This window comes from Myotis daubentonii, chromosome 10 (assembly GCF_963259705.1).
Source record: "Myotis daubentonii chromosome 10, mMyoDau2.1, whole genome shotgun sequence".
Classification (NCBI taxonomy): Eukaryota; Metazoa; Chordata; class Mammalia; order Chiroptera; family Vespertilionidae; genus Myotis; species Myotis daubentonii.
In genome coordinates, this window is record NC_081849.1 from 85,569,049 (window position 1) to 85,589,144 (window position 20,096).

At 59.9% G+C, this 20,096-nt stretch overlaps 1 protein-coding gene across 1 annotated transcript in view; it reads left to right on the top strand.

Moving 5' to 3' along the window:
• The window catches only part of PKD1L1 (polycystin 1 like 1, transient receptor potential channel interacting), a 58,067-nt gene extending 39,302 nt beyond the window's left edge, over positions 1 to 18,765 (top strand). The window contains exons 37-52 of the mRNA XM_059711291.1: positions 627 to 711; positions 1,027 to 1,203; positions 1,972 to 2,030; positions 2,125 to 2,301; positions 4,375 to 4,485; positions 5,693 to 5,801; positions 7,032 to 7,115; positions 7,651 to 7,817; positions 8,123 to 8,357; positions 9,372 to 9,476; positions 9,649 to 9,789; positions 10,317 to 10,451; positions 11,092 to 11,310; positions 13,135 to 13,296; positions 14,253 to 14,429; positions 18,182 to 18,765. Coding sequence (XP_059567274.1) covers positions 627 to 711; positions 1,027 to 1,203; positions 1,972 to 2,030; positions 2,125 to 2,301; positions 4,375 to 4,485; positions 5,693 to 5,801; positions 7,032 to 7,115; positions 7,651 to 7,817; positions 8,123 to 8,357; positions 9,372 to 9,476; positions 9,649 to 9,789; positions 10,317 to 10,451; positions 11,092 to 11,310; positions 13,135 to 13,296; positions 14,253 to 14,429; positions 18,182 to 18,223 — 2,185 coding nt within the window. The 3' untranslated portion in view covers positions 18,224 to 18,765. The remainder of the gene's footprint in view (positions 1 to 626; positions 712 to 1,026; positions 1,204 to 1,971; positions 2,031 to 2,124; positions 2,302 to 4,374; positions 4,486 to 5,692; positions 5,802 to 7,031; positions 7,116 to 7,650; positions 7,818 to 8,122; positions 8,358 to 9,371; positions 9,477 to 9,648; positions 9,790 to 10,316; positions 10,452 to 11,091; positions 11,311 to 13,134; positions 13,297 to 14,252; positions 14,430 to 18,181) is intronic.
• Positions 18,766 to 20,096: the final 1,331 nt, after the last annotated feature.

Sequence of the window (20,096 nt, forward strand, 5' to 3'; positions counted from 1 at the left end):
GAGCTCCGACAGGGCGAAGAGCATGCCCTTAGCAGTCATCTGACGACGGAGGAAGCGCACACCTGGGAGAGGAAGCAGAGCCTGTGTCGTAGGGGTGATGCTGTGCTCCCCACACCTGCTCGGCTGGTCCCCGGCAGCTCGGCCCATCGCCTGCAACTCCAGGGTCATTCGTCATGGCTCCAAGGGCCACATCCTAAACCACGAGAGTCCCAGCGGATAGTGCCTCTTGGGGTTAGGGGAGCAGAGGCGATCCTCAGCGACCCTGTTAGCTCAGGCGTGGGCCTGCTCTGCTCAGCAGATGTGAAGCTGTTATTACTGTTATTGCCCCCCCGCGCCCCGCCGCATCCATCTCCATCTCCATCTCCACCATCTCCACCTCCACCTCCACCTCCACCTCCACCTCCACCGCCGCCTGTGTGGGATCTCCTTTCTCTCCACTGAGCAGCTTCAGGGTGGCTGGCGACCCCTCTGAGCAGGAGGGGACTCACTCCCCTTTGTTGGGCAGAAAAACAGGCCCACCCATTGCCCCTTGCCCTGCGCCCCACCTTCATCAGTCCCCTGTCATGGGGGGACGGTCCAGCCGGGCCCTGAGCACAGACAGGAGGTGACGGCATGTCTCCCGGCAGGTTCGGCCCCACGCAGTGCGGGCAGTGGCTGTGCCTGCTGACCATCTCCGTGACCTGCTGTGTCTTCGTCACCCAGCCCCTTATGGTGAGCAGCCCTCGGCGTGGGAGTCGCGTCCACCATCGGGCCGGGAGGGGATGGTGCCTGCGTGTGGGGACGTGTCCCTGCCGTGTCGCAGCCTGGTGAGCGGCGGGAGGCAGGGCTGACGGTGGTGGCTGTCGGTCTCACACGGCCCTCGGCGCCCAGTGCTCTGGAGGACATCAGCCTTAGGGAGGCCGTGCTGAGGGCAGGCGGGCGGGAGTGAAGGCAGGGGAACTGAGCCCTGGGGTCCTGACCCGGGAGCAGGCCGGCTCAGTGGGGCACAGACAGGGCGTGGTGACTGCGCTGTCCCTGTCCCTGCAGGTGGGCCTGGTGGCTCTGGGCTTCGCTTGGAAAAGGAGAGACGACGAGAGCTTCTTCACTGAGTCTTTACAGGAGGCCACCGAGGGCCTGGGCACAGGCCTGGCGGGGCTCTCCTGCACCCACGTACCCCACGCGCCCTGCTGCAGCCGTCCCCGCGGCCCAGGCGTGGTTGAGAGAGTGAGGACGGGTCTGGGGCCTGCAGGGTCACTGAGCTTAGAGCTTGCTGTGGCCTCGGCGTGCGTGTCTGAATCACATTCTGAATCCAAATTTGGCTGCACCTTTAGAGACCTCTGGGGCGTTCTAGTTCTTAAGCTCCCTTACCTTCGCCCCGATCCCGAAAGAGCCAGACCACGAGAAAACCAGCTTATTTTACACTGAAGCAGAGGAGGAGTGATTTTTGGCTATGACTTTGGAGAAGCTGAGGCCTTTTGCACGTCAATGGGCTCACAGAAACCTCCTCCCTCCCTCCTGCTTCCTTCCAGATCAGTTTTTCCCGATGTGCACAGTATTGTCCTGGTCGCATGGATGCCAAAAAGGAGAGAGGTGTGCCAGCCCCACGGGGGAGTGCCTGTGGCCTGCGTGGGCCTTGTGTGCTCATGTGGAATGACTGTTTGGGAGCTGTGACCATGGAAAGCAAAGGTCATTTCTTGCTAAGAATGCACTTTATTTATTTTAAATATATTTTTATTGATTTCAGAGAGAGGAACCAAGAGGGAGAGAGAGATAGAAATGTCAGTGATGAGAGAGAATCATTGATGGGCTGCCTCCTGCACGCTCCCCACTGGGGATGGAGCCCACAACCCGGGCCTGTGCCCTGACTGGGAATTGAACCGTGACTCCTGGTTCATAGGTCGATGTTCAACCACTGAGCCACGCCGGCCGGGCACGAGTGCACTTTAAAATGGCTTTCCCTACTTTGAGCTCTGGAAGCGAACTGCCCTGTAGCTGGATGTGACCGAGACTGTGTCGGGGCCCTACCAGCGTGGCCATGGCCACGGGACAGAGTGAGAACAGTCTTCTGCCTCCCCGGACAGCTGCCCAACAAACCCCAGGCCAAGTGCAAAGGCGGTGACCCTATCCTCCTGGGCTTGGCGGGCAATTAGGCCTCACCCCCTTGCTCTGCAGCCCCAGGCCCACGGCCCTCTCTTCCCCACAGGTCTTGGCTGGGCAACAGCGAGCTCGTCGCCTGCGCAGGGCACATCCACCGTCCACAGCGTGGCTCAGGGCCACGCGGGAGAGGATGCGGAGACAGACGCGCACCCAGGCAGTGCTGAGGTGGGTGGAGGTCCCACACTCTTGTCCAGAGCAGCCTGCCAGCATCTGGGAGGGGGAGCTAAGGGGGACGCCTCGCTGGCCCAGAGCCACCACCGTGCGCCCCAGTCCACGGGATGCCAAGAAGCTGGAGTAACCGGGCTCTGCAGGAGTTGGTGGTGAGCAGGCAGGACACACACGGTGCTGGAGCCGTAAGATAAACACCTCTACCTGGAACGCGGATGGAGCCGGGGCAGTGTTCTCAAACATCTGCCTGTTAAATACGCTGTGGCTCAACACAACATCGACATGATGCTTTTTAGATAAAACCCAAAAGTTAGGAAGTGCCTGTACCTGGTAAGCCTCCCCAGCGTGGCCTCTGACACCTTTCTCTGGATGACACCCCCACCCCACCTGGTCGTGGGTGGAGCTGGACGGCGGCCGTGGGGAGCGGATCTTTCTCTGACTTCCAGGCGTCGCCTGCTCTCCTTCTCATCTCGCTGGTGCCGTTCGTGAAGCACGTGGGAATCCCTGACACCCACACGCTGGAGGGGGCAGCCATGAGGGCACCAGATGCCACCCACGGGACCAGCGTGAGCAAACACAACGGAGGCTCGGCCGTCTTTCCATGGACTCCAGGCCTGGGAAGTGGTGGCAGACTCACTGGCCCTTTTTCCCTATGGACCTGCCACAGCCCTACAGGAAGCGACAGGCCCCACCTGACCGTGGGCAGCCTTTGATGAATTCATGGGCCTAAACATCGATCGTCACAGCGACCAACATAAAGGAAGAAAAAGAAGGACCAGACGTCAAGTGTCTCCTGGCAGCAAACACGTCTCCTGCAGGTGACCTCCCCACTCAGCCGGTCCGAATGTGCTCAGGCTCTGCCCGCTCGCGGTTCCCAGGGACAGCACCCCGCGCGCCTCGGGGAGGGTGGGAGAGACCGGCACAGAGAGACCAGCGGAGACAGACGCGGTGCTCCCTGTGGGTGAGAGACACAAGAAGGAGTTGACGTGGTTCACCGTCTGAACGGATCCAACCAGACAGGTCACGTGAGCATCTCGGGAGACGTACAGAAAGCATTTGACACAATCGATGCTCCATGAAAACAAAGCGAGAAAACCTCTCCGCAAAGTAGGACTAGAAGAGAACGTCCCCACACTCATAGGGGGCCTCTGTGACTCCCCCTACCCTCACACCTGCTGGACAGTGAGTGCTTGTTCAGGTGGAAGCCCGGCTCCTGCTGCCCCTCCAGGAAGTCCCAGCCGGGCCGTGGGCGAGGAAAAGAGCGGAAAGCGTATAGCTGTGAAAGGAAGAATAAAACAGCCTGCTGACAGGTGGCGGGCATAGTCTACACAGAAAACCCCGAACTACCCTGAGAAAGGCTCCTGGGTTGCACTAGCACGGGGGCCTGAAGGGTCACAGGATCCAGCCGGCGGGAGCCCAGGCGGGTTCCCACCTCAGCCACGGGCAGTGGGACCCGGAGGTTGAAATAGCGAAGCCACTGACACGGCACTCGGGAAACGAAGCGCTCAGCCCCGGGTGGAAGAAAGCGCAGAGTTTGGATCTGAAAACCACAAGACCCGAGAGAAGCGCTCAGCTCTGGAGCAAGGGAGAGAGACGCTGCGTTCATGGCCGGACGCGCAGCGTGGCCCCGTGTCAGATCTTCCCAGTGTAATCAGTGCAGTCTCAACCCAAACCTGCAAGCTGAGCTGTAGATGCGGACAGACTGATTCTGAATGTGCGCGGGAAGCAGGGGCTGGCCTGGCCAGAGCCATCCTGGGAGAGGGCAGTCAGAGGCTGCCAGTCCCCGACCTCAGGGCTGGGCCTAACGCCCTGGACCCGAGACACCACGTGGTGCACACGCAGACCAGCAGGACAGAGCCCGGAAATAGACCCACACGGACGCCCAGCGGGTCTTTGACAAAAGCACAAAGGCAGTTCATTCTGAGGCTGGCGCTGGGAACTTGGATGCCAATATGCAAAACATGAGCCTCCTCACAGGCCTCACCCTGACACAAAAGGGTCCACTGGAAACGGTCGGCTGGGTCTGCACAGCGGCCTGTGAAGACGCCATTCCCAATGTCTTTCTTACAGGGACACCTGCATGTCTGTCCTCATGCTGCTCCTACACCTGCTTATAACCCACGCGACTTCCCCCCGGGATGAACACTCTCTCAGCCACGCCATCCGGAACACCTTCGCCAGGTAGGCCCGGAGCCGTGTTCACGGTTGGTTATGCACAGTTCCTGCCAGCAGGTGGCACCATGTGCTCAACAAAGTGATCATTTGGGTGGCCTCCTGGACCTGAGAAGCTCACCCTGGGGCCTCCAGCCGCTCAGGGTGGCACACAGCTGGCCCAGGAGCCCGTGCAGAGGGGAGGGGGGCAGGGGGAGCCTGGGCTCTGGAAACGCAGGAAGCTATGAGCGGTGAAGGCCATGATGGGGAGGGAGGTGGCCCGCCCTGCCCTCCTCTGGGTCCACACATTGGTGACATGTCACTGACCTGCCACAAGCTCCGTGTTGCTCTGTCTCCTTTCCTCGCGCGTGGCCCGCGTTTGTCACGATGGCCAGGCTCTGCTCAGCGGGCGTCTCGGCTGAGCTGACGGGTTTCGTTGTCTGAAGCGCTCAGTGTCCTAGGGTCAGCTCCCTGGGGGGAGGGGCAGCAGACGGCTACCTCATGGTCAGTAGCTCACTGGGAGGCAGCACCCTAGGCTTGTTGACCCTCCCTGTGCCGTGTGCGCCTGGCTTGTGCACCTCATCTGACCTCAGCCGTCAGAGCTGGGTCTGCTGCTCTGGTCTGCAGACTGGGAGGGAGGAGAAGCCATGGCCACGGGTGGTGGTGTAGAGAGCACCATGTCTCTATCTGCGGGTCCCGCGCTGGCTCGGCCCCCGTTCAGCGGCCTCCTTGCCCTCCCGTCACCCCTGGCACATGCCCATCCTGGCCTGTGCCTGCCCCTCAGACGTCCCTGTGGGCACCTCCATCGCCTTTGCTCTCTGCTGAAACGTCCCCGCGTGCTGAAGTTCCCGGCTGCTCAAACTAAGGTTCCCCTGCCCACTGCCCACGGCCCACGCCGGTGTCTCTCGCTGTTTTCTCTCCCTGATGTTTGTCACTGATGTGTTTGTGACGTGGGATTTGACAGGACAGGGATCTGATTGTCCGTGTCCCCAGCACCCAGAAGAGTGCCGGGCAGGCCGTGGTCCTCCCCAGTGGCACAGGTTCAGAGGGTGACTGAGCGGGTGAGCCACCAGGAACGAGTCCACTGTCCTGTCCTGTCCTCTCGCTGCCGCTCAGGGGCCAGGCGCTCCAGGGCCCTGTGCCTGGTGCTGCAGATGGCTTCCGCTTAGCTCCCACAGACCAGACTGCCTGCCATTTCTGTTACCGAGTGACTTTTTGTTTCTGCTCTTGCGTTAAGAGGTGCCAGGAGCTCCTCCGGCAGCCTAAGCAGCGTGGATGCCTGGTGGGACTGGAGCCTGACCACACTGCTGGATGGTGTGTACCCGGTCGGCGTGCCTGGCGCTCAGGTGGGCTTCCCTCTGCTCCACCACGGCAGTGGGCGGGGTCGTGGCAACAACGCGTAGGTCCAGAATGGTGTGCTGGGTGAGGGTGCCAGGCTCACAGTGTGGCTGTGCTGGGTGAGGGTGCCAGGCTCACAGTGTGGCTGTCCTGGGTGAGGGGTTCAGGCTCACAGTGTGGCTGTGCTGGGGGAGGGTGCCAGGCTCACAGTGTGGCTGTACTGGGTGAGGGTGTATAGGCTCACAGTGTGGCTGTGCTGGGTGAGGGTGTACAGGCTCACAGTGTGGCTGTGCTGGGTGAGGGGTGCAGGCTCACAGTGTGGCTGTGCTGGGTGAGGGGTGCCAGGCTCACAGTGTGGCTGTGCTGGGTGAGGGGTGCCAGGCTCACAGTGTGGCTGTGCTGGGTGAGGGGTGCAGGCTCACAGTGTGGCTGTGCTGGGTGAGGGTGTATAGGCTCACAGTGTGGCTGTGCTGGGTGAGGGTGTACAGGCTCACAGTGTGGCTGTGCTGGGTGAGGGGTGCCAGGCTCACAGTGTGGCTGTGCTGAGTGAGGGGTGCCAGGCTCACAGTGTGGCTGTGCTGGGTGAGGGGTGCCAGGCTCACAGTGTGGCTGTGCTGGGTGAGGGTGTATAGGCTCACAGTGTGGCTGTGCTGGGTGAGGGGTGCCAGGCTCACAGTGTGGCTGTGCTGGGTGAGGGTGTACAGGCTTACAGTGTGGCTGTGCTGGGTGAGGGTGTACAGGCTCACAGTGTGGCTGTGCTGGGTGAGGGGTGCCAGGCTCACAGTGTGGCTGTGCTGGGTGAGGGTGTATAGGCTCACAGTGTGGCTGTGCTGGGTGAGGGTGTATAGGCTCACAGTGTGGCTGTGCTGGGTGAGGGGTGCCAGGCTCACAGTGTGGCTGTGCTGGGTGAGGGTGTACAGGCTTACAGTGTGGCTGTGCTGGGTGAGGGTGTACAGGCTCACAGTGTGGCTGTGCTGGGTGAGGGGTGCAGGCTCACAGTGTGGCTGTGCTGGGTGAGGGTGTACTGGCTCACAGTGTGGCTGTGCTGGGTGAGGGTGTACAGGCTCACAGTGTGGCTGTGCTGGGTGAGGGGTGCAGGCTCACAGTGTGGCTGTGCTGGGTGAGGGTGTATAGGCTCACAGTGTGGCTGTGCTGGGTGAGGGTGTACAGGCTCACAGTGTGGCTGTGCTGGGTGAGGGGTGCAGGCTCTCAGTGCGGCCATGTCCTCCTTCCCGCAGCCTGGAGCTCTCGGGGGAACATGCTACCTCATAGGGCCGGCAGTCCTTAAGCAAATAAAACTTTCTCCTGGCCCTTCATGTGAGGTAAGAAGCGACGAGTTCAGATGCTCTTTCTTTTTACTTGTAAAAACACATGGAATGTGAAAAGTCTGAGCAACCCATGGGCAGGAAACCCAGGCCCTTGGCGCCATCTCTAGCTGTGATGAATCGTGGGCACTGGGCTGGGGGCAGGGCGACCACCTGCACCTCCCTCTCCTCTGGCCCAACTCCTCCCCGAGTGGCCTCCCTCCTGGTCCTGCAAATCCAGGCGCTTCCATCTCAAACTGGAATGTCACAGACCTTGTCCTGACGGGAGGGGGATGAGGACGGCACGCCCCTGCATCGCTGGTGATGGAAACTCACTGACGTCCCAGCTCAGAATGGGGTCACCCCAGGTGCAGCCTTCCCTGAGGGGTCGGGTCCTGGGCTCAGGTGGGAGCTGAGGGCGACGCAGTGGACTGAGGGGCTTGGGCCATGTTTGAGGTCAGCATGTGCCCACATGGCCTGGCCAGACACCCCAGGGTGAGGGCAGACGTGGAAGCGCCTCTGACTCCTGCTCTGGTTCTGGTTGGCTCTGCAGCTTCCCAGGCCTCTCTCCGTGCTCCCCGAAGACTCTCTACCTACGTGTCACCCCAAAGTTAGAGGCTCTGAAACCCCCTCTGTGACCAACGCAGAGACCCAAAGAGTGGCCCCAAGTGACCCCACAGCCTGCAGGGAGCACTGTGAGCTCAGCCTGGGCAGGACAAGGTCAGTGTGATTGGGGGTCCAAGTCGTCCACACTTGCCTGTCCATCACTCCCACGACCTGGGGCGAGAGATGGCGATCTCTCCCAAGTGGGCCCCTGGGACAGGGAAGGCTGCCCTTCTCCAGGGTCTCCTCAGCCTGGGGTCCCACCCGGGCAAGGAGAGAGGGGCACTGGGCAGTGAGGAGTCGGAGGACACAGACGGCCACCCGTGCAGTCCTATGAATGCCGGGCCACAGCAGGGGCCGGCAGGGCCTGGGCTGGAAGCCTCCCTGCACGGCTTCCCCCCTCTGACTTGCACGCTTTGCAGGCCCGCAGCCCGCGCCGTGCTGACTGGCCTCAGGTCTCGCCGCTGGGTGGATCACCACACCAGGGCCGTGTCCGTGCACTTCGTCCTCTACAACCCCCCCACCCGCCTCTTCTCCCGCGTGTCCCTGCGTGCGGCGCTGCTCCCGGCCGGGGGCCTCGCCCTTTCCCCCCTCGTGGAGTCGGTCACCGTCGTCCACAGTGACCCAGCCCCACGGTACCACCTGCTGCTTCCCCAGGTGAGCGCACCGGCCTCTCGGCCACCCATGGAGCACAGTGCCCCCACCTGCCCTCCACAGACCCCTGCCATGCCCGCTGGTGTGGGCACAGGACAGGAAGACCCCCAGGGACAGCTCTCGGGGTGCAGATGCCATGTGGGGGGCTTAGGGCTGAAGCCCAGGCCCTGTCCAGGGCTCACTCAGGCTGCCATGGCCTGTGCCTCACACAGGCTTCAACTCAGACACTGACGTCCCTCACCTGTGAGAACCAAAGCTGAGTATTCGAAGCTTAGCTGTGGGTTACCCAGTGCTGTCCACACACGTTCCAGCTTCTGTGACGCGGCTGCTACTGTTCTCATTCTTGTCCTGGGGCCCAGCCCCTGATCTGTGGCGGCAGCACACTCCCTTGTCCCCAAAGGGAGGGAGGGGTCCCAAAGAGGCGTTTTTAGTTTTAAAGTGTTCACTGGAAGGTGCACAGGGCCCTACAAGGCCGCGTGACCTCAGACAGGCCAGGGCCACTGCTGCTCTCAGGGAGGGAGGGGGTGAGGGGGTGAGGGGGTAGGTGAAGTCATGGTAGATGGGAAATCATCAAGGTGAGATCATCATAGACAGAACTTTAAGAAATTTCTTATGTGCAGGATCTTTCAAAGGTTTGACGTGGCCAAGGAACCTGTTAATACATTTTATATGTTTTCCAAATTCATGAGCACTCTTTCTTGAGCATCATGAGGAAGGATGGGGGTGGGAAGGGTGGGCAGGAGACGCCCTGGGCGCTGGGCAGTTCTCACAGGGCAGGGCTTCCATGAGGGCACCCGTCTCAAGCTCACATGCATCCCTGTCGCCCGCGGGCGGGTCTCTGAGGCTGGTGGGTGGAGAGGTGCAAATGCCTGGAGGCCTGCGAAGACCACGTGTGTCTCAGCTCCACACGGCCAAGAACATGCTGGGATCAAGCCCACTCCTGAGGGTAGGCAGGGGTTTCAAGCTTCCCACACAATTCACGGGACTTTTGTCATCTCTTATTTCGCGCTCCTCCAGCTGGCCTTCCTGGCGCTCACCCTGACCCACCTGTGTCTCCAGCTCTTCCGCGTGGCCGAGGAGGGCGTCCGTGGCTACTGGAAAAAACCCGGGGCCTGGCTGGAGGTAGGCCCTGTGTCCCTCACAACTCGCAGCGGACGTAGCTATGCCGGGCCTGCCTGCGCACCGCTCAGCCAGCGCAGGGCCGTCCCCACGGCGTAGCCTGAAGGCGCCGAGGCGGTGTCATCCCCTGCCCCCCAGGCCGCAGCCCGTCTGACGGTCTCTCTCTGCCCCGCAGCTGCCCCTCGCCGGGGCCGGCCTGGCCTGGTACGCAGCCTCCGGCCACCTGCTCTCTCTGGCCGGGGAGGTGACCGACCAGTTGCACATGGGGCTCCTGCGGGGCTCTGTGGACCTCAGTCCCATGGCGTCATGGAATCAGGTAGGACGGGCGTTGGGGCCACACGGGTGGGCCTGGACCTGCTGTTGCTCAGCCAGGCGGCTCTTGTTCTGTCATCTCCTCTCCCGGAGCCCAGGCTCCGTCGGTAGAAATCGGGGCGCTTCTAGTTTTATGAAGATTAAATGTTACAAACGTGCGTGAGGAATGTTGTCGATCAGGCGCTCATTCCCACACAGAGGCGGGGGCGGGCACTGAGTTCTCCACGTGCCGTGTGGAGGTGGCCTTCCCCACTCGGTCCTGAGGCTGCAACTCACAGCGCCGGGCCTGAGCGGGCCTGACCGCTATGGAGCCGCAAGATCAGACTTGGAGCTGGCCCTTCCGAAAAGCTCTAACTCTAGCTGCTCCTCCCTCGTGCCTTCCCTCTGCAGCCTGACACGCGCACCCTCTCACAGCGTGGCTGGGGTGCTCCTCACCCCAGGGCATGCCTCCCTTGTGGCCGGCCCGCAGGGGTGATGACGCTGTGCGCCCTGTAACAGGGTGACACGTGGCTGCTGTGTTCTCTGCTGCAGAGGGCGAGGTGGCTCCAGGGAACCCTGTCGTTCCTCCTGACTCTGAAATGCCTCCGTCTGCTCGGCTCTCACAGCGCAGTGGCGTCCTGCATCTTCGCCACACGCCGCTCCCTCGCGGGCGTCCTCGCACCAGGGGTGAGACTTCTCCTCTCAGGATAGCGTTAGGGCATTTACACGCTCTGCTCCGGCTCTCCCTGGCGTGTTATTGTTATGATGTGTGTGGTCAGCACCACCTCCTGGGCGCTTGCTCGGTGCAGGAGGGGTGCGTGGCCTTCTTTCCTCCCTCGCTTCGTGCCTGTGTGGGTGGATGAGGGAGCAGCGTGTGTCCGGGCCAAGTTCCCGGCCTGTTACCACAGACAACGGGACGTCACTGAGCTACACTCAGCATGAGACTGCTCTCCCCCTCCTTTCCTAAGTGGCTTGTTTTACTGAGCCCTCGAGGGGCACCAGGAGCAGAAACAGTGACACAGGTGCCCCTGGCAGCAGACATGGCCTCCAGCAGCTCGGGGTGCAGATGGCAAGGAGGAGGGGCGCTGGTGGGAGGAGGACCAGGGGAGAAGGGTGCCTGGGCTGAGCGCCTGGGACGAGTGGGGCGGAGCTGGCACAGGAGGCCCGGGGCGGGGCCAAGGTCTTATACCAGATGATGTGATCAACAATCCGAAAACAGCTCCTCCAGGCTTTTCCTTATTTTAAAGCATTTAGAAGCTCCCGCCACATTCTGGGGCTCCCATGACCCCATGCTCAGAAGGTCAATGTGGCGGGTTTTCCCCTGCAGCTGGCGGGGGTCCTGGTGCTGGCCGCCCACGCCCACCTGCGTGGGATTCTGCTCCTTACCGTGGCTCCTCCATCGGGCACCTTCGCAGACGCCTCCCACCGTTTTCCAGGAAGCAGCCAAAGAGACACGTTCCCGGGCCTCTCCAAGGTGGAGGGGCGGGCCACGGCTGGGCTCTGCACAGCCCTCCTGGCAGCAGTGACCGCTCTGTGGATGGGAATGGTACGTGCCCAGCCTGGACTCGGAGTGCAGGGTTAGCAGACGTTTCATCCTCTGCCGGCCAAATGCCACCGTCGTGATTCCCGAGGCCCATCTCTCCTGCGTTGGGTAGAGCTGAACCTGGTCCAGTCGGCTAGGCAGTTTCAGCAAGATGACCAGTCACTCCAGGATGCTGCCCCTTCCAGGGAGCCTCCCAGCCTGAGCCACACCCCTTCTCTCCCACCTGATTTCAGGCAGAATCTCACTGTGGCCGTGCAAGCTGCCCCTTGTCCTGTTACCTCGATCTTCCCATCTCCTGGAGTATCTCCCATCAGCCATCTGCGCAGAACATGTTCTCTGGGCTCGGGGCTGAGTTAGGAATGGGGCTCCCTGCATCCCACCCTCCTGCTGACCTGCCACATGCAACCCTAGTCATGTCACACGCACCACATGCACACACACATACACACACATGTGCGCACACACATGCCTGCACACACACAGCCTCTGGCTTAAACTCCTTCAACGGTTCCCCGTGACCTTCCCTGCCGCCCCTACTTAGGGCTGACGACTTACAAGTAAAAATACAGGACATCAGCTGATAGTCCCATCTCAGTAAACACAATGCTTCCTTAGCAGTTCTCTGTCCCTGCAGTGGCTCAGCTCGCCTGTATTAACCATTTCTCACTGCTCACCTGAAAGGAAGATGTAGGTAGGCCTCCTGCTATCGCCACCCTGCCCTGCCCCGCCCCACCCTCTGCCTGCTCTGGCACCCTGGTCTGTGGGTTCTCAGCCGGGCCCTCCCTAGTTCCTCCCCAGGTTTGCTGTCTCCTTTCCCAGCGGTGGGGCCGAGCATCCCGATTTTCAGAAACTGCTCCAGGTGTTCCTATGAAGACAGTGCCGGGAACCTGCTCTATGTCCATCCAGGCACAGTGCCCCTGGGAGCCTGATGGCTCGTGGGCCCTGCGCCTCACCTCACCGCCTCCCTGTAGCCCCGCCCCTCCACCCACCATGTGTAAATCCTGAGTCTCAGAAGACAGCGTTCAGTGTGGGGTCACCCTAGGAGCTTCCCTGGCTACACCAACCCAGACCCCTAGCTGCCCGCCCGACCCCCACAGCTGCATGTGGACACCATGGTGACAGGTTCACATGTGCCTATGTCCCTCACACCTTGAGACACTCCAAGGGCTGTGTCATGGGGAGAGGGGAGGGCAGTCTTGGGGAGGGTTTTGTGTGTGGGAAGTTGCCCAGCAAACACGGGAAGTCTCCAGGTCGGAGAGCTCCCAAGGGCAGCAGCACTGGGGCTTATACCTGCAGGGCCCTGTCTTTCCAGGGGTGACGGCTGTCTGAGGTTCTGTGGGACACCAAGCAGATCCCAAGGGCTAAAACGCTGCTGCCTGTGCCCTTACACGATCCAGTGTGCACGCCAGCTTTTGAGCTAGCAGGTCTCAGCCTGCAGCGGGAAACAAACCACCCGGGACCGATTTGCAGGGACCTTCGCTGGCTCGTTCGTGTAACAAGGGCAGCTGTGTCCTTCTGCGGGGCCCTTTCTGTCTCCAGGCGGGAGCGCCGTGGGGCGGGGTCACGCACAGCCCGTGGGGCCCGCTAGGGGGAGCCAAAACGCTGACGCGGACCTTGCCTGTGGAAACGTAGGTCCAGTTCAGAATCTTGCTGCAATTTAGCTCAGTTCATGAGAGAGAGCTGCCTGACTTTTTTGCTACGCAACTGCTGCCTTATGGACAGGAAATAAAATATCAGATATGATCTCCATTTACAGTTGAACAAATTCACAAAGCTATTTTTTGCTTAATAACATGAAGTTTGTCTTTATTTTTTCGTTTTTTCCAGCTCAGAGGTTCCCTCATGGCTTTTGTTCCCAAACGAAAATCTTTTCAAAGCCAATCTCTTGTGAGACTTGCAGACGTGATGGCCTACGTGTGGGGGGCGGCCTGCTCTGCGCTGGGGCTGGAGAGGCGGCCGCCGGAGGAGGCTGAGCCAGCCACGCACCACGTAAGCTCCGGGCTTGCATCAGTGAGCCTGTCCAAGGCGACGGTTTCGATGCAGAAGTTTGCTTTTAGTTATCAAAGCGAGACTGTGATTCTGCACCAATATCCCTGCAAAACCACAGGCCTTTACTGACAGTTCTAAAGGCATCACTGTTCACAAGCCCAGGCTCCCCCACTAACTCCTCTATCCTCGAATGACCCTGCAGGGTCGGCAAGGGGGGCGTTGGGATTCTCCCCATCGCACACCCCCTATTCTGTCCTTTTAGCCACTGAGTGTCGGCCCCCCGACCCGAGTCAAACAGAACAAAGCAGGTGTGTGCACACTGGGCCCAGCTGCTGCGAGGGCTGGCGTTCTGGCGCCGCCCAGGGCAGCTCTGAGCCAGCCGCACGCGTGGTGGCAGTGGGCGTGTGTGGGCTTCACTGCTTGTCGCACTTTCCGTAGATGACTGCCTCCAAGTCCACTTTACAGTCCTTCATGCGGGTGTCTGAGCCTTAGCACTTAGATCAGTGGTTCTCAACTCGGCTGTGCATTAGAATCACCTGGGAATCTTTGTAAAATCCTGACTTCTGGGCCTCACCCTCTGGAAATTCTGTTTCTTTGCTGTGGGGTGAGGCCACAACATGAGTAACAAAGAAACAGAATTTCCGGAGGATGAGGCCCAGAAATCGGGATTTTAAAAAGATTCCCAGGTGATTCTAATGTGCAGCCAAGGTTGAGAACCACTGGCCTAGATGCACACCTGTGTGATGTGCTGAACGAGGGACAGGTGTGCACGCTTTGTACAACGTGAGGGTCTGCGCACGCCTGTGGATGACGCAGTGCGTGAGGGCATGGAGATGTGGGTCCCGTGCGCTCCCTAACACAGCACATGCCACCTAACGTCAGTGCCATGAAAGGCTTCAGAGAATGAGCGGGATTTGGCTCCTGGAGGCCGTACTAGTCTCTTTTCCTCCCTCCAGAACCCCTCCCTGGATGAGTTTGCAGACCTGCTGGATGAGCTGCTGCTGAAGATCGACAGTCTGTCCGCCCGCCTCCCCCTCCCTCTCCCAGCGCAGCCGCCCCGGGACGCGCCACAGGCTGGGGCCAGGGCAGAAGGCAGCCCCTCGCTGGGGGCTTCTGATGACCAGGCTGCGGGGGTAAGCACGTGAAAAGGGGTGTATCCGTTCTCTTCACTGTGTAAGTCTCAGAGGAAGTGGGAGATAGTCGCCGTTCCACACCCCGTGTGCATGCCTGTCCCGGGAGCGTGGGTGACAGCCGTGGTGAGAGGCGCTCCGGCAGGAACTGAGGGTCGGTGTAACATGTGCGATGGGACTTCCAGCTCCACATGGGGACAGGAATGTCTGACTAAAGCTGGAATCCGCAAGGAGACTGAGGTCAGAGTGGGCTCCATTCGGAGGCCCCGAGAAATAGCTGTGACCCAGAACATGAGCAGGATCCACTGGGGGCCCAGCAGTGAAAATTAGGCCCGAGGCAGAGAGGACGCACCACGTCTGGGGCACACAGAGGGCCCACAGAGACCCTGGTCTGGAAGAAAAGGTACTAGAACAAAAGAGTGGACGGAACCTGCCTGGACCCCACACCACAGAGCTTGGGACCAGGCTTGAAGGAAAGCCATCTTTGTCCGCAGCCGGGGGAGGGGCTGTCGGTGGCTCACACCTGGAGCCACACACCAGGTGCACACGGACAGGAAGGGAGCTGGGCCCCGTGCCGACACCTCCCAGTGGTGGCTTCCCCGGATCCAGAGAGAGTTGCAGCCGAGAGTTGTCATGGCGCACGCCCGGTGGCTGTGAGTGTCTCCCCGGGGAAGCGCCTGCTCTCAGACGCTTCTAGCCTCTCCTGGGAAGGGCTCCCTCATGCAAAGCGGGGGCCCTGGGGGAGCCGTGGCCGTCGGAGGGACGCATGTCATCGCCAGGCCTGTGCGAACGCGCTGCAGGGAAGGGTCATCACCAGCTGCCACGGAGAAGGATGCGAAGGTCAGACTGCGGACAGGTCGGCTGGGACCTGGTGGTCTCCACACCAAGTGAGCTCGTGGGAAAAGCCCGGATGAAAGCGCTACGCGATGCACGAAGGCGAACGAGAGGCTGGGAGTTGAGGTCAGAAACGGGGAAGAAAAGGTGAAGCGACAAAGAGCCGTAGATCCACGGCGGGGGGGGGGGGGGGGGGGGGCAGGGCGGTGGTGGCAGCTCGAGGAGAGGAGAGAGGAGTGAGACCCGGCTGTGGGAGGTGACCACGTGGAGCTCAGCCAGGACATGCATGGCCAGTGTCCCCCTCAGAGGCCGGAACAAGGAACAGGGAAGTATTGGAAGATACCACTTAAGAGAAGTTCCTGGATTAGACATAGATCATATATTTAAAAATAAATCGTATCCAGGAAAGAAATGGATTCACATCTATTAAAAGCAGAGCAAGCCCCGTAGGTGATGGATGAAGACACAGAGGTGGTCCTGCTGGCACCCAATACCTCCTGGTCCCCATCAGCCTCCTCCGAGTGAGTGAAAACTACCCGGTCATTTCCAAGCTACTTATTAATGATCATGTACATCGTGAAAAACTTTACATGTGCATGTCAGTAGAAACCTGAGCAAAACATAGCTTTATAGACTAGGTCATATAATGAGAACTGTGCAAGAGTGGAAAGAAAAAGGAGAGGGGACCACTTATTTTGTAACATGAAAGCAGTGAACTGGAAGCATTAGCAGATGAGCAGGCACTTATCTTCATACCATACGGTTCACACTGGCATTTCTGGCGTATGTTATGGGGCAACAACCAATGACAGTAAACTATGTATGTACTCAACTCAAGCAGGCAGGAAAATGCACACACACAGATGTGCATCACACACAGGCACATGCCTGCACCCATGTGTGCATCACACATGCACACACCTGCACCCACACGTGCCTGCACATGCAAACTAAGAGCACAAAGAAGGAATTTGCAAAGCTGAGTGTATAATTTAATTAAATCAACAGCAAAGATCAATTAACCCAAGCGATAACCCTATGAACCAATAAAAGTGAGTACAATAAAGGAATGAAATACAAGTGAGAAAGGGAAGATAACCTTAAGGAAACGGGATGAATTCAGAGCATTTGGAAAAAGAGAACAGTATCAAGACTCCCGTGTGCCAGACGTGGATCCGATGTGCACAGGGTCTCAAAAGCTAACCCCCGAGAGCCCCCTCACCCAGGGCGCCCCATGAAACACACCAGGTTCCTAGGAACGCGGGCGTGCCCCCTGTCAGGCAGTTCCAGAGCTCAGGGGCGGAGAAAAGCTTCCAGAGGCGTTTCTGTGAAATAAAGCAGCACATGGATATCAGAACCGGACAGAATCCCAGATGTGAAAAGACAGAGCCACAGGCCAGTCCTTGGGTTTACTGCCGAGGCGTCCACACCCCACACCGACAGCCCCGCACAGGCTGAGGGCCACACGCCTCGCATGAGGTCGAGTCGGGAGCAGACACGGCTCCTCCTCGGGAAACACGTGCGTAGCCTTCACCCCAGTGAGGGGACATGTCTGCTTTCCTCCCGGCCTGCCCCTGCATATTTCAACGTCTAATTCCTAACACACATCGTAGTATCACTTCTCAGCCTTTTGGCTAAGATCAAGTGTAAAGCATTTCATAATAAGAAAGGAAAAAAGAAAGGAAGGAGCTGACAACATTAAAACAGGAATCCGCCTCGAGTTCAAAGCCGAGCTGTGCCTAACGCTGCCACCGGCAGGCCCTGCCCTCCGCACTCGGGAAGGAGACCTTGTCAGCTCCAGCCCCTCAGCACACTCTGGGCAGATCCCCTCTCCTGTGAGCGCTTCTGCTGCAGGTACAGGGGGGGCAGTCGGCTACGTGCGCAGCTCAGGCCCCTGCAGGTCCTGGCCGTCACAGCCTGTGGTCGCAGAGACTCATGTCGAGGCCTGGGAGATGCTCAGGTGACCATGTGGCTGCAGCTGGCACCTCCACCCCCCCTGCTCTCCATGAGGAGGCGGCGCGGCCACAGGACAACCTGTAACCTGCATCCTCTTCCCGGGAAACACGGTCATCAGGCGGCTGCTTTGAGGCCTCGGGCAGGGTTCCCACAGAAGCAGCACCGCCCGCCCGGCCGGGCCTCACCTGCGGCAGGTGCGCAGGGCGTGGGCCCCACGGTGGTGTCGCTGGCATCACAGTGGCTGGACTCAGGACAGGCGCCTTTGTGTGCCGTGGTCTCGGGAAACAGCCCCATGTGAGTTTCTAACTTCGGGGCGTTGCTTCTTGCCTGAGCCACTCGCAGTGAAGATGGCATCTGTGGGAGGGTGAGGGTCGGACGCTGCGGCTGCACATCACCACCTGCGGTCCATTGTTCCTTGGGTTCCCCAGTGACGCAGGCAGCGAAAGGCCAGCTGCTGGCCCCTCCCGGGGTTTCCTGGGCTCTCCTCCGCCTCCTCCTCGGCTCTGCTGGCCTCCTCCTCCTCTCCTGGTCCCAGTTCCCACAGAGAGGAGCTGCACGCAGTGGCCTTCTACCGGGCAAAGGGACTACCCTGGGTAGCCCCCTCCCCAACACCGGTGCCCAGCTTTGCCAGGGCTGCAGGCCTCAAAGAGCACCCGTGCACGTTGGCAGTGCCAGGTGAGGTTTCCACGTTGTTCTCCTGACTCGCTCTGATAATGCACAGAGAGGTCAGGTAATTTGTCCCAGGTCACACAGCTGTGCGGGGGGAAGCGAGGACGGGCACCTCCAGGCTGTCCTGGGGCGGGCACGCAGGGTCTCCCACCTGAGTGTGCTCATGCCCCCATGTCTTCTGCCCCATGGTCTCCATGCCTGGGTGCCCACGGCCCCCCCGCCCCCCATGGCGGGGGCACTGATTGCTCTTCCTTCTACTGCTCATGCAGGCTGATGTGGGATCTGTTTCCTTTCAGCCCTCAGGCATCGAGAAACCGCTGCGGCCTGGGCTGTGCTGAGGTGCTTACAACACGGGTCTCCTTCACGCACGAGGAACGCCAGGCCCCCAGAGGTGCCACTGGGCCAGCTCCCACGCGCAGTGAGAAGCCACGTGGAACCAGGTTTACGTGTCAGACTTGTCCATCCGGGTTGGAGGCGGGTGGGACCCACTCGGCTCTTTCCCGGCTCCTCTGCCAGGCGCCCTGGAGCTGCGAGTGGGAGGCTCGTTTGTACATCCGCCTAACTGACTCTCTCGGTATCAAAGGCTAAAATCTTATTTGGCGGAATTTCTATTCTGTCTATTGAGTCTGATCGTGCAAGTTATCTCAGAAATCAAATAAATGCAACGAAACGGGCCAGGATGGAAGTCAGATCGTTAAATGAGATTTTGAAATGAAGTCCTCGTTTTGTAAAGTTAACAATTGAATCCTGCAGATTAATAGCTCTCATTTTTCCTGATTCCCTGATTCCACATGAAATGGTTATGCAGACGAACACTTCGAGTTTGGCTGGGCTGATGTTTGAAACTTTAAAGACCTGCAGGCTCGGATCAGAATTTGCTAAGCTGGTTATTGAATTTGGAGCATTCGCTCCTACTTTTGGATTCAAAATAGGTTCAAAATTCCTGTTTGGAGTGTGGGAGAAGGGGCGTGAGAGCAGGTGCTGTGGACACGGCTCCGGAGTCTTGGGGTGTGGGCTGTGATGGGGCAGGGCTGGGCCAGGCCCCTGGAAGGGTCAGGGGTGTCCGGATCAGGCAGACCCCCGGCAAGGTGCCCGCCCGCCTAGAGCAGAGTCCAGTGGAGCCTGCGGGCGGTTCCACCAGAATCGGGATGGTCCACGTGGGCGCGTGGCGCGGGGCCTGGCAGCCACGGGCCTGCTCGGAGCATGCACTTCAGTCTCCGTGCGCACCGCTGCCTCTGGGAACACGGCGGTCTCCTCTGCGAGGGGAGTCGAGTGCGTGGTTGGCAGGCTGGGATCGGGCCCCATTTACATCTCTGAGCTGTGACAGGACGTCCAGACCGGACTTCCCTGCTTGAGTCGTGTGGCCTATGGCTCGCACCACGCCTGCTGGGCGCCAGAGAGCACCTGCCTCCCCCAGCAAAGTCACAGGATGTGGAGGATACATCCTCACTGAAGGCTGTTGTTTTGTCCCAGGGGCTCTGGAGTGGCTGGCTGTTCTCGCGATTCCCTCATCCAGAAGCAGTCATTGAGTGCCGTGTTCCAGGGCATCTGTCCTGGCAGGGGAGGTGGCAGGAGGCCGGGCTGCCCCTGGGCCGGGGTCCGTGTGCCGCAGGCCCGGGTCTCGCTGTGGGCTCTTCTCTCGTCCGTTTGCAGTCACTGTTTGTGACGGTGTGGGCCGAGGTGCGTGTCCAGTCTTTCCAACAGTTTGTGAGGAGACTGTTCTCTCGCTGTGTGTTCCCGCCCAGTGCCCTTGTCAACGCCAGGTGACAGTAGGCATGTGGCCTTTTCCTGGCTCTCTATTCTGTCCCATCGTCTCTGTCCGTTTTTATGCCAGAACCCTACTGTTTTGAGGACTATAGCTTTGCAATGTAGTGTGACATAAGGAAGCGCTTTGTGTATGTTTTAGCTCAAAATTGCTTTGGCTCTTCAGGGTCTTCTGTGGTTCCATACTCATATGGAACCTGAATAGCTGATAAGCAAATGGGAGCTGCCCAAACCATCAGCCATCGAGGAAACAGGGAAATGACCCTCATTGTCATCCCCTGCTGCCAGCTCAGCACAAGTTCAAGTGTGAGGGTGTAGGAGGTGAAGCCAGCAAACCCTCACGCTGCTGGGGCACCACAGGTTCCTGCCAACGCACCGAGAAACGCCTGGAGACACACCGCCTCCTGTACGCCCTGCAGGAGCAGGGGGTGCTGTCCTCTGTAATCC